Source organism: Martes martes (assembly GCF_963455335.1).
Source record: "Martes martes genome assembly, chromosome: 14".
Classification (NCBI taxonomy): Eukaryota; Metazoa; Chordata; class Mammalia; order Carnivora; family Mustelidae; genus Martes; species Martes martes.
In genome coordinates this window covers 55233082-55246545 of record NC_137902.1, presented here as the reverse complement: position 1 = coordinate 55246545, position 13464 = coordinate 55233082, and the positions used below count along the sequence as shown (strand labels likewise).

General features: G+C 55.3%; 1 protein-coding gene across 2 annotated transcripts in view; it reads left to right on the top strand.

Annotated features, from left to right (window-relative positions):
- Positions 1–13261, top strand: part of ADAMTS14 (ADAM metallopeptidase with thrombospondin type 1 motif 14) — a gene marked incomplete at its 5' end in the record, with an annotated part of 72813 nt that extends 59552 nt beyond the window's left edge. For both annotated transcript variants that reach the window (XM_080822468.1, XM_080822467.1), the window contains 7 exons: positions 1626–1789; positions 3167–3335; positions 3805–3937; positions 5660–5867; positions 8636–8765; positions 8887–8997; positions 11223–13261. In XM_080822468.1, coding sequence (XP_080678594.1) covers positions 1626–1789; positions 3167–3335; positions 3805–3937; positions 5660–5867; positions 8636–8765; positions 8887–8997; positions 11223–11716 — 1409 coding nt within the window. In that variant the 3' untranslated portion in view covers positions 11717–13261. The remainder of the gene's footprint in view (positions 1–1625; positions 1790–3166; positions 3336–3804; positions 3938–5659; positions 5868–8635; positions 8766–8886; positions 8998–11222) is intronic.
- Between the last annotated feature and the right edge of the window lie 203 nt (positions 13262–13464).

Genomic DNA, 13464 nt, shown 5'->3' with positions numbered 1-13464 from the left:
CTGCTGTTGGAAAAAATGTCACCGATAGACTTGCTTGAGGCCCGGTTGCCACAGATGTTCAGTTTGTAGAAAATGCAGTATCTGAAAAGCACAATGAAGTGAAGGTCAGTCAAACGAGGGACACCCGTGGTCGCTCTGGGTACAGTGTGGGTCAGTGGTCAGGCCAGGACTCACAGGCAAGTGTGGGTTGTAACATCCCCAAGGAGCCCAGCCCACCGCCCCTGGAATGAGGGGTGTACAGCCTGGGGAGGGGAGTGGCAACTGCCAAGAGGTGTTGGAGCAGACAAGGTGGTGGGAAGATTTGGGGCTGGGCCTGGCCCGAGGAGCTGCCGGGCTCCCGCCCCAGGTCTGGCGATTTCTGGGGGCTAAGAGAGATCGGGCAATGAGAAATGAGGGGTATCTTTCCTCCTCCTGCTTGCTAGGGAGGCTGGTGCCCTGGAGAGCTGGGCCACCAGCCCTCTGTGCATCTGGGACAAGCCCTTGCCCCTCGGGGAACTCTGACTCTCCATGTGGGCTTGTGGTAGCACCAGCCTTGGGACATGTGTGAGGAGTCCACAGGGGCAGGTAGCAGAGCGACCGGTGCGTGGTTAATGCTGTGATCGTTGGCTTTTGGGTTGCATAATTACGCAGAATGGTTTTCATCCTCACCAAGCGGGGACACGCCCAGGCTCTGGAGACTTTGCTGTCCTACCTACCTGAGAGGCTTGGGTCCCTGGCTGCAGCTCTACCCTGACCTGCTGCTTCCAGGGTGGCCAAGGCTGTGACACCAGGGTCTTTCCCTGGGGGGGGCTGTGACACCTCTCGCCCCCCTGCCAGGCACTTTCAGGACCAAACTGCAAGTTACTCACTGACGGGACCTTAGGCGGTAGAAATATACAGATGTTTTTAAAACTCTCCCTCTAGGCCAGGCCCCAAGAACACCAAGATGAAGGTGACAGACTGTGGGGGGGACGGGACATCTGTAAGGACAACAGTGCCAAGTATCAGGCCCTGTACTGATGATAATAATAGCGCTTACCATTTATTGAGTGCCAGCAGCATACCACGCATGCTGCCTAGTTCTTTACATATATGAACTCTTTTAACTGTTGCCGGAGCCCCATGGAGCATAGGTGGGGGTGGGGTGCTGCAGTTATCCTCGTGGGGCAGCAGCCCTATGAGCAAGGTATAGTTAGGATTCCCATTTTATGGATGGTGAAACTGAGGCAACACAGGGACGCTAAGTAACTTCCCCAGATCTGACTCCAGAGCCTGTATTTTTAGCCTTAGGGTTCTCCTATAGAAGTCTTAGGGGGTGGGAGGGACAAATTCTTGAGGACGGAGAAATCAAAGAAGGCTTCCTGGAGGAGGGGAGAATTATGCTGAGCCTTACATATGAGTGCAGATTAGTCAGGCAGGAGGAAGGGAAGGGAGGACAGGGTGGGGTGCACCAGGGTCCAGAGGCAGGGAAGCTGTCTGCCGTCAGTGGTGACTCATCTGACTGCTGAGCCTCCGGTGGAAAGGAGTAACGGGTCACAGGGAGCACCAAGGGGTTCACTAGGAAAGTCTTGGTGCCCCAGAGGAGGTCTGGCTAGTGCTCCTGTGAAGGGGAATAGAAATCTGTGTGACCCTCTCCCCATGGCCAGCGGTGAAGAACCAGGTCACAGGCAGCTTCATCCTCAACCCCAAGGGCAAGGAAGCAATGAGCCGGACCTTTACTGCAATGGGCCTGGAGTGGGAGTACGTGGTGGAGGACGCCAAGGAGAGCCTCAAGACCACTGGGCCCCTGCCTGAAGCCATTGCTGTCCTGGTGAGCCCCCACCCTGCATGGTAGTCCCTGTCCACTCCCTTGGTGCCCCAGCCCTGGCTCCCCCAGCTCAGTGTCTTCACTGTTGAGCCAGCACCGACCTGGTGGAGTCCTCCTGTTGCAGTGTTTTCAGCAGCCGGGGCAAGGCCAAGGCCAAGGTGCCCTCTGTGCTTTAAGGCAAGCAGGCTGGCAAATGATGAAGGAGAAAGAAGTGGTTGTCTTCCTGTCAGAGGGACTCTCCTTAATGCAGTGTCAGAAATAGGGCCTAGGAATGAGCAGGAGGCCCCTAGATCGGTTCCCCATGTTGTCCTGGCATCCTCTGGTGTCTGCTGGCATTATGGCCTTGCCAACCAGTGACCTGGGGGTGCTGTCTCATGCTGCCAGCTTCCTGTGAGGGGGATGAGGTCACTGTCCTTGCTGGGGCCACCTCTGCCCACACTCCCTCTTCCTAGACCATAGACCAGGGCTTATAGAGCAGGGACTGTTAATGCAGGACATCAGACCAGGAGGGGCTTTGTCTGCAGGCCCTTGACACTGGCTGGTGGCAGGGATACCGGGAACAGGTTTTGTTCCTGGTGTTGCCCTCACTAGTCAGAAGGTCCAAGAGGGAAGGGTCTGAAGCCTGTTGGGGCCGGCATATTAATTCAATCTAAGTGTATTTTCTCTTTACCCTAATTTGCTGACTCCCCATACACCTATGGCCAGTGCTTTTCAGCGAGGGTACCAAGACCATTCAGTGGGCAAAGAATAAATCTCTTCAACTACAATGGTGCTGGGACAACTGGATTGTCCACATGTAAAAGAATGCAGTTGAATCCCTACCTCACACCATATACACAAAGGCGCTCCAAATAGATCAAATACCCAAATACAAGAGCTAAAAAGCTAGAACTCTTAGAGAAAACAGAGGGCTCAATCCCATGACTTCAGATCATAGTTGTGATACCCAAAGCATGAGCAATAGAAGAAAAATAGGTTAATTGGTCTTTGTGGAAACTGAGAACTTTTGTGCATCAGAAGACATGAGGACATCTGTGAGAAGACAAGCCAAACAGGTTGGGAGAAACCATTGGCCATCCTATGTCCCATAAGAGTCTACCTTATAGACCATCTTCTGGAGTCAGGTAGCGTGTGGCTGCCTTGGTGAGGAGGACCAGCTGACAGACATGGTTCCTACCCTCATTAGAACTTAGGTCTGTGGGAGGCAGGTGTGTAGCCCGAGTCTGCTGCGCGGCTGCTGATGTGAATGGCCTCCCAGGCCAGGCTGGGTGCTGAGCCCACATCCTTCCCTTTGACTCCTCCTCCCTGGCCCCCCCCACCCTGTGCTGGCCTTGCCTCTCTGCTCTCCAGTCCTGTGCCACCTCTTCTGTCTCTCCTCAGGTGCTCCCCCCAGCCGAGGGGGGCCCCCGTAGCAGCCTGGCCTACAAGTACGTCATCCATGAGGACCTGCTGCCTCTCATCGGGAGCAACAACGTGCTTCTGGAGGAGACGGACACCTACGAGTGGGCCCTCAAGAGCTGGGCCCCTTGCACCAAGTCCTGTGGAGGAGGTACTGGCCTGTCTGGCCGTCTGGTGGCCTCATCAGGGCAGCCCAGGGCTTTTTAGAGGAGGAGCAGGAGTGTCTGGGGGCCAGCATTGTCTCCACTTGATCTGTCCCTAGCTTGTGCCTCACTGACTCCTCAAAGATGTCTCAGGTGTGACAGCCTGTCTGGGCAGGGCCGTGGGGAGGGGACTGGGATGCTGGAGCGGTGGTGAGGCTGGGCCTGCGCCCTGCGAGGGCTCCCCAGCTTGGCAGAGAGGCAGCCCTCCAGCAAGGCCCCCTCCTCCCTCACCCAGGGACACGGGAGATGGACAGATCAAGGCTTCTATAGAAAGCGACTGGGGCGGGAGGGGTGCAAAGGCACAGAGGGAGGTAGGTTTCGCACTCCAGGCTTTCCAGAGTTTGGCATCCCCGAGGCCCCGGCAGAGAAGTAGGGGCCTGGGGGGACCAGGCCCAAGTCAGCCTGCCCTCCCCACAGGGATCCAGTTTACCAAATATGGCTGCCGGCGCCGGCGTGACCACCACATGGTCCAGCGGCACCTGTGTGACCACAGAAAGAGGCCCAAGCCCATCCGCCGGCGCTGCAACCAGCACCCGTGTGCCCAGCCCGCGTGAGTGTCCCAGAGGAGCGACTGCATTTCCAGGGGTGTTGCTGACCCTCCCTTGGCTAGAAGGGGGAGCTGCCGGGCCCGCTTCCTCTAGCCCCAGAGTGTGGAGGCACACGGCCCTTTGTCTCGGGCTCCCCGGGCAGAGCAGCCCACTCGGCAGACCCTGCCCGAGGCCCATGCTGCCCTCCTTGCCCTCCTGTCCCCTGTGGGCCTTCGGGGTTAACTTCTACTCCCGGAAGAAGGATGGTGCTCCCTTTGTTCTGCCCCTTCTAGCGTTCTTTAGCAGTTGGGGAAACCAAGGCCCACTTTGGGGACATCGCTTTCCCTCAACGATCTGAGGGGTCTGTGAGGTGAGGTGGATTTCAGTGCTTGTAGGCTCCAGGCCATAGGCCATAGCCACAGCTGCGGTCTAGCCCCCACTGGGGTTCCCTGGACTGAGGAGACAGGTTCATTAGAGCACAAGGTCATATTCTTGGGGCTATTTGGAGGGGGCTTTATGGAGACGAAGAGCTATGACTTGTCAGAGATTCAATGTCTGGCCTTGAGCCTGTCACAGAGGTGGCCCCAGCATCTCCTCTGCCCCCAGGCAGAGAGCTGAGGCCTTTCTCCAGCCTCCTCAGGAATCCTTGGGGGTCCGAACAGTCTAACTTGGCCTTGCTGACTCAAAGCAGCTCTGCTCCCTCAGGCTGGGGGAGCCTCGGGGCCGGGGGAGGGGGAGCTGGTGACTGGCACGGAACCCACAGTGGCCTCCCTGTGCCAGGCCTGGGCTGGGATACTCTGCCCCTCAACCCTCTGCACATCCCTTTCATGCCATATGCAGACCGTTTTCCCACCAACGTCCATGGCCATAGAGCACGTGGTGCTCACTCCACTGTGGTTGTGGGCGGGTCACCCCACCTGGCTTCTCGTCTGTAAAGTTAAGTTTGGGCCCTTTTTGTTTTTTGTCTTTTAAAGGAAGGGGTTGGCCGAAAGAGCCCTCATTCACTAAAAGATGTCTCAGGAAACAGGGGAGTAGGGGTTGGGGGCTGCCTCCCACCCTGCTAACCCTCCCAACCCCTGTTTGGTCTTTGTCTAACTCAGCCAGCAGCGTCGTCTCCTTTTCGTGTTCTTGGGGGCTGCTCTGGGCTAGAAGACATTGGAGACCACCAGCTTAGCCGATCAGCACCAAAACTCCGCAGGTGCTGATGGTGATAATAATAGTATCTGCATTTATTATGCGCCTACTGTGTGCACACACTCTGCCAAGTGCTCTAAGTATACAAGTCCTTTTAATTGTTCCAGAAGGCCCAGGGGAGAGGCTTCAATTCTACAAGCTGCCACTCTGTTTTGCGTCCTGCCGTAGCTCAGCACCTAGGACAGTACCTGCCCACGGGAGACACTCTGCTAGTTACCAGGTGTTGAAGGAATCCTGATGTGAAGATGAGGCAGCTGAGTTCGTAGACGTTAATAGCTTGCCTGCAAACATGCAGGGTGCCAGATTTCAAGATGCATTATACCCATTTTTCAGATGAGGAAACAGAGGAGAGAGTAAGTGACCTCCATAAGGGCACACATCCTGGCAGCTGCAGACCCAGGCGGGTGGTTGTCTTGGCTCCCAAGCATTCTGAAACTCAAACCCACTCTCCAGCTCCAGCCTGCAGTGATTCAAGGGGGTGGGAGTGACCCTGCGAGAAAGTGTCCCCCTAGTCCCTCATCTCCTCCACCTTTTGCCTTGTCTGTCTCCAGGTGGGTGACGGAGGAGTGGGGTGCCTGCAGCCGGAGCTGTGGGAAGCTGGGGGTGCAGACCCGAGAGGTGCAGTGCCTGTTGCCCCTCTCCAACGGTACCCACAAGGCCATGCCGGCCAAGGCCTGCCCTGGGGACCGGCCTGAGGCCCGGCGGCCCTGCTTCCGTGTGCCCTGTCCAGCACAGTGGCGCATGGGAGCCTGGTCCCAGGTGAGTTGTTCACAGAGGGTGGGAGGGGCTGGACCAGCAGGCACCTTCTCTGGGGAGTCCTAAAAAAGGCCAGTGGCTCTGGGTGAGGCATTGCTAAAAGGTGTGACGCTCCCTGCAGGCAGAGTCTCTGACTGCATTTCTTTCCCTCATCTGATCTGATCCCATCTGATCTTTCTCAAAACTAAGTCCAACAGCTCCCACGTCTGCTGGGCCAGGTTTCTGGGCTAGCCTTTCTATTCATTCACTCTCCGCTTTGACCTAGATCTGGGTCAGAACTAGGAGGCGTGGGCTAATATCCTCGTGTCACAGGTGAGCAAACAGAAGCACTTTCTTGCACTCAAGAAATATTTACTGAGTGCCAACTACATGTCAGGCATACTGTACTAGGAATGTCTGGAATCCATTGTTGACTAGACGTGATCCTTGGCCTCGTGTAGCATCTAGTCCAGTAAGAGAGAAGGAAGAGATAAGTAAACCAATAACACAAGCATTAACAGGTTGCAGTTGGAGCTGTGTGGAAGTAAACGGGGGTGATGTATCTGGGAGGGCTTCCTTGTGGAGGTGACATTTGAGCTGAGACCTGATGGATGAGCCCCAGAAGGACCCTGTGGCAGGAGCAACCTTGCCATGTTCCAGAAACCAGAAGGATAGTGGGACTGGAGCTGAATGGAAGGGATGGGGGCTACAGGATGATGGAGAGGCAGGCAGGGGTCAGTGCTATGGGGGCTTTGTAAAGTAGAATATATCCTAAGAGCAGTGAGAAACTGTTGAGGGGTTTTCATGTGGGCATTCCAAGCTCTGATTCCAGGTGTAAAAGATCACCTAGCAGCCCTGAAGAAAGTTCGCTGTTGGAAGGCCAGGGTAGGAAAGGAGAGACCATAAGAAGGAGTATTCAGTCCTAGTTCTCCTAGCTAAGCCCTCGAAGTGGACACGGGGAAATTTTCTGCCTTGAGTTTTCTCTTAAAAGTTCATCTGATGCAAACCTTGAACATGTTATGCTAAGGGAAACCAGCCAGACATGAAGTGACAAATGCTGTGTGATTTCACTTACCCACATTCATAGGGATGCGGAGTAGGAGTGTGGGTGCCCAGGGCTAGGGGAGGGGGTGGGGGAGTTTGTGTTTAGAGGGGACAGGTCTCAGTTTAGGAGGAAGGAGAAAGTTCTGGGCGTGGAGGTAGAGATGGTCATACCACAATGAGAATGCCCTTGTCGCCGCTGAACTGGACACTTACAAAGGGTTAAAATAGTAAATGTTACGGTATCTATGTTTTCCCATAATTTTTAAAACCTCATTTGGTCACAAGGATAAGGACAACAGTGCTTATTGTAATAGCGGAATTTCAGGAAATACTCTAACTGCCCATCTGCAGGGAATTGGACCCCCAAATCAGGGTCTGTTCATACAGTAAAATAGCCCAGACGGAGAAAAATAAATAAGCTTGAACTGTACTTAAGCGAGACAGGTAAACCTCAGAAGAACAGGGGTTAGAGGAAAGTACGGGAGTACGGAGAATGATCACTTCCAATGGAATGGAGTGCATCGAAAGTTTAAGAAGGCGCCACACAGTTTTTGAAAACATGCCCGAATGCTGATTTATGAAAGCTGGTGTTGGTATTTGAACAGGCTGTCATGACCGACTTTCCAATACTTTTCCGTATGCTGGAAACATTACATAATAAAGGGTATTTTTAAATAATCCCAAATCCCTGCACGACTTATGCAGACTTTAGTTTCTTCTCCCTAACATATAGCTTTATTTGTTTTAATATAAAACAGACAGCTGGTCTACAGAAAACGCTTTCAAGAAAACTGACAGCAGGGGGATGGCGGGTTGGGGAGGGGGGAGGGAGAGTGGAAGTTCGTTGCCCTGGTAAGACTGACCCCTCAAGGGCTACTGTCATTCTTCATCCTGGGGGGTGGGAATGAGATATGTCATCCCACAGTCTGTGTGGCCCTCAGTGCCTGTGTCTCCCTTGGGCCCCAGCAGGAGAAGTACACGTCTGTAAGGTCTTCCCCATCCCACTAGGAAAGGCAGGGAGCAGTGCTGACCAAGCCATGTGACCCGGTCACGCCGGGTGGCCTTGCTCTTTGGGAGCCGCTGCCACCAGCCTCCATCTCTCAGAGGAGGTGATGCCTGGGAATTGAGGTGCACAGCGACCCTTGGAGACCGTGCTCCCGTGCCTCGCCCTCTCCGGGAAGAAGACACTTCCAAGCCCGCCTCTGCCGGCTGAGTTTCAGTACACGGAGTCAGAGTCTTTGAATGTCAGAGCTAGAGGGGTCCGGGGCGCCGGTGTCACCCAGCTCGCTCAGCCAAGAGAGTGTTGCAATCCAGTTCCCTCCATCCTGTTACTAAGATACCATCGAGCGAGTGGACCTGCCCCAGGTCCCTCAGGCTGGTGATTGCAACAAGGGGGTTGAACAGAATGATACCCAAAGTATTTCAGGCCCTGGAAGCACAGACCAGACATGGTGGGACCAAGCAGAAGGGCTGGAATGGGGTGTCCAAGGTCCTCTCCTGAGCTGCTTAGGTGACATAAAGGGTCTGGGGGCTCTGAGCGGAAGAGTACTGACGTGAGCCCTCTGTCCTGGTGAGGCTCTTCACTGCCGTCTTCCCATGTCCCTTGGGTCAAATAAAAACTCAGCGCCTTTGCACCTTTCTGTCCTGGGCATTGGCTGGACTCTGGAGCTCACCGCCCCTTTCCTCTTGTCTTTCCACCTGTCCCCCCGCCTCCGGCTGCTGGGACCTGGCCTGCCTTCCCGGCCCAGTGCTCTGCCACCTGTGGAGAGGGCATCCAGCAGCGACAGGTGGTGTGTCGGACCAACGCCAACAGTCTTGGGCAGTGTGAGGGGGACAAGCCGGACACCGTTCAGGTCTGCAGCCTGCCCGCCTGTGCAGGTGAGCTGGATAGGATGAGGGGTAGGCCCGGCTCCTCCGGCCGAGGCCTGAAACCCAGCCCAGCTGGCATCCTGGCCCCCTCGAAATCCCAAACCCCAGAGCTGCTTCTCCCTGCTCCCAGGAACTTTCCAGAACTCTACAGTGAACACTGACATCCAGAAACCTGTGACCCCGGAAGAAGAGTGGGTGCCACAGTCTGGGCCCCTACATCCCGTGAACAAAATATCATCAAGTAAGTGTATCTCGGGACCCCACTTCCTCCCCAGACCTTCCTGTGGTTGTAATGTCATGAGCACGGGCTGTGGGTTGGGGGGGGGACAGCCCCAGCTTCCAGTCCACATAACCTTAGCCTCCTGGAACCTTCGATTCCTCAGCTGTGAGCTGCAGGTCCTGCCCATACTGGTCCACAGACCCTTACTTGCACTGCCAAAATGTTGAAAGCTGAAAATGTTTCCCTAAATTTGGTGCAAACTCATCAAATCTGGCCTGATGCAAGAGATCAGTTTTCTTTTGCTATAGAAACATTGCCGTAGTTACAAGGGGATGTCGCACTCTGCACTCAGGATTGTTCTGTAACATGAAGAATACTTCTCAAACTTCAGAAGTTCTGAATTATAAATCCTATCTGGTTTCAAGATTTTGGATAAGCAATTATAGATCTGAGCTGTCTTCATAGGGCTATTGAGAGAGTTAAATGAGACAGTCATGCACTCCTGCCTAGCTGTCAGCTAACATCAAAATAATAATAGTAGTGCTTTCTCTCTGCCTCATGATCAGGAGCTCATTAGTCCACCCTCCCATCTATCCATCCATCCACCCACCTATCCATCCATCCATCTATCCATCCATCCACGCATCGGCCCATCTACCCATCCATCCGTCATCCATCCATCCATCCATCCATCGACCCATCGATTAATATTGACTGGGCACCTGCCAAGAACCAAGCCCTGTGTTCTATGCTTCCTTCCTAGATTTTTTTCCTTCATGTTCAGTTCCTCATCTTCTCAAGGACCAGGGTCTGATAAGACAAGTAGCAGAAAAATCATAGACCTTAATTTCTAGTGGAGGACCAGCTGACTGTGTGACCCTATGCAAATCCCTAAACCTCTCTAAACTCAATGGTCTCATTTGTAAAAAAAAAAAAAAAAAAGAAAGAAAGAAAGAAAGAAAAGAAAAGAAAAGAAGAGTGGGGACTTACTAGATGTGCTCAGAGTATCTTCTAGCTCCCTCCTTACTGCTGTTCTGCGCCCCCTGCCAGGCTGCTCAAGTGCCCCCCTCCCCCAGTACAGGTTGGGCTCCGAATTCTGGTCCTGGAATTCTGGCGCCATCTAGAGGCCACTGGCTTTCCATTCCCCCCCAATCTCTCGTGTTCCCCAAAACCAGCCCCAGCCCCTTCCCCATCCTACCCCTGCAGCCTCCCCTCCATGCCCTGGGGCAAAAATTAGTAGAAAGCAGATCTCCTGCCTTCATATGGTCTGGAGAGACCTACCTGGAATTATCACAGCAACACGAAAACATTTTTAGATGCTATTTGAACCAAAGTTAATGAAACTAGTGTAGAGGGCAGCTCTGTGTGCCAGGAACTTCATAAATGGTATTTGTCATCATAAAGTTATTATTCATTGGCAGATGTCTAGTATTATTCCATTTTATAGGAGAAAAAACAGGGTTGGAGAGTTTAAATGCCTCGCCCAAGGGCTCATGCTTTTTAAGCAGCAGAGCCTCAGTTGGATCCCCGATCTGCTTGATTCTGGATTTATTGGTGGAGGTCTTCAGATGCCTGTTGACGGGTACCAAGATGTTTCATCTGCTTGTCCCATGTGTGGGTTCGCCGGGCACTGCCTGGCCCTGGCCCGAGGGGATCATATCCTTTGGGTTGATAGGGAGGGGCTGAGGGTTCCCACTTCTTCGAGAGCAGGGTTCCCAAGCTTTGCTGCAGGTCACAACCCCCCAGTGCCCAGGCCACACTGACCGTCCGGTCTCTCTGGGCAGTGGCTCTTTGTCAAGCCCCCTTCCCCGCCCTGGGGGTTCCACTTCTCAGCCAAGTCTGATGACTGGTGATGTAGGGTTGTGATTCTCAGGTTTCTCCCTGCCTTGGAATCACCCCAAAGGTTTTGTTAAAATCCGGAGCTGGGCCCCACCTCCCGAATTTCTGATTTGGTCCGTCTGGATGGGGCCTGAGAATCAGTATTTCCAACAAGCTTCCGGGTGACGCTGCTTCGTGTGTGGGGACCCTCCTTGGAGAACTGCTGCTCTAGGGGGTTTTAATTCCTCTTCCATAGAATAAAGGTTCTGACTCTGGCCAGTGTCTCCCTCAGGCAGCACTGTGGCACGCTCCGGGAAAGAGCTTTAGAGCGGGTCCCGCGAGGGCGGGAGCTGGAGGGCCTGCCGTTGCTGGGCGGAGTGGGGGGTGGAGGCCTCCTCCCGGCATCGGTCCTTGTGCTGTGTGTGCAGCAGAGCCGTGCACGGGGGACCGGTCCATCTTCTGCCGGATGGAAGTTCTCGATCGCTACTGCTCCATCCCCGGCTATCACCGGCTCTGCTGTGAGTCCTGTACCAAGAGGGCCCTGGGCCCCGACGCCAGCCCGGACCCGCGCCTGACCTCACCACCACCCTTCTCCACCCCCGGGAGCCCTCTGCCAGGACCCGAGGCCCCTTCAGTTGCCGTGGAGCCCACTGTGGGGCCGACAGGAGCAGATGACCATCAGCGTGGCCGGCCCACACAGCTCTCGAGGCCTCTGGGCACCAGCTCCCCGGTGACTCAGCACCACTCTCCTCCTCAGAATCTAAGCCCTCGGGCGTCCTGGGGCACTTCCCCCAGCGCCCCCCGGGGACTGCCCTGGGGCTGGACTAGGGCACCTGTGCCCGTCTCCGAGGATAAAGGACAGCTCAGGGAAGCCCCGAAGCCCCCAGGCACCGGCCTCCCCACCACGTCCCTGGTCACATGAGCCTCTCTTTGCCTCTCCCACCGGTCAAGTTTACAGTGCGTGCTGCCTCAGAGACAGCGGGCTCAGAGCACGCACCGCGGGACAGGGCAAACACAGGCTGCCTTTTAAATTACTTGCCTTCTTCTTGTTCTAGTTTAGGGTTATGGCACTTCACCCCATGATGTGGGTGTGCGAGGACAAAAAAGATCAGAGAAAGCCCCTAACCGGAGACCCGGGGGCGACACAGCCAAATTTCTCAGGGGCTCCTGTCTGTCTCCTGGCGAGACTGAGGGTCGTCTGGCCCCTCTTCCTCACGGCCACACTTTGGGCCCCATGCTGGATCCCTCCAGCTGCCTGCCTTTGCCAGCACGTGTGGGGACCACTGTGGAGGCCTGGTCTGTCCGGCCCCTCTGCCCAGAGAGGCGAAGTGGGGCAGGGAAGGTGAGGAGGAGCGTTCTCAGGGCAGTCCATGGGGAAAGGGGCGCGGGTGCGTGTGGTCACGAGGCTCTGGCTGCAGGGCTTGGGGGGTTGGTGGGGAGGCAAGTTCATCTCAGGCCCAGCTCTTCTTAGCAAGAGCTCCACACAGCTCCTCCTGCCAAGGCCAAGAGGCAGAGTCCAGCTCACCTCTGCCGACTGGAAGGCAGTGTTGACCACCTCTGCCCTTGCCGAGGGCATTTCCTGTTCCTTCTGGTGCTTCCCAACTTCACTCAGCCCAGCCCAGAGAAGGGGGCTCTGGACTCTCTGGAATGTGTGTCCCCCTCATCCAGGGCCAGCTGGTGCTAGCCTGCTCGCTGAAGCAGGAGTGTCAACTTTGGCTGTCACGCTGGGGCATGAAGGGAGGCTGACCTGGAAGGTCACTTTGTGGGACACAGATACGGGAGTTCTCAGGTCGTGTCCCATCAAGCCTTGTTCTCTGCCAAAGACCAGCTCCTCCTAGAGTCAGGGGTCTTCTCCCGCATGGCTCGAGCTGGGCCAGAGGTTAGTGGTGCTAGGGCAAGGGGGTATGGTCATGTCCCCCGGCTGAGGACCAGAGTCCCCCCGCAACAGGCCCAGTGGCCCTGGGCAGGATGTGAGCCTTGCTCCGTGCTCGAGTGGGGAGTGAGACGTGACCCACAGTGCTGTGGGGCCTCAGCCGCCCTCCGTGTTACCGTCAAAGACAGGTAACTTCTCTAGACCTCTCAGGAAGCCTCCTGGTTTCCCAGGAATTCTCCCAAGAGTCCTTACTCCCAGTCATGCGAGGGTCTCCCAGACTCCACAACGGGTGCTAGAGGCACTTGCCAGGCTTCCTTCCCAGGGGTGGGGGCCGGGGGCTGTTCTGAGCAGGCTGGAGGACTAGGAGCAGCGGGTCCCTGTCTGCAACCCCTGGAGAATAGCGGCCCTGGAGGGGCCTCCCTTGTGCCCTCTCCACCCGCTGCTGCCCCTCCCTGGGATGCTGGGACACATGCTGAGTCATTCCTGTGAGCCCCAGCCTGCCTACATTAGGGACACATGTTCTTGTGCCTCTGAGATCCAGATACCTACATTTTTATGTATTTATTAACACTGTCATTGGTGTTTTGCTTTGGACCCCAAAGTGTCATGTTGTGTTTTTCTTGTTCTCTCTGTTCTAGAGGAAAAGGTCTGTGAAGCAACTTTCTTATGTGCTCTGCTGGGCAAAATAAGTAGGGGGAGGGGATGGACTGGGGGGGTGGGCAGACCCTCAGCCCCCCGCCTTGGCCTCACTCGTTCTGGGGTTCCTCTGAGCACCAGCTCAGCGTGGAGACACAAGA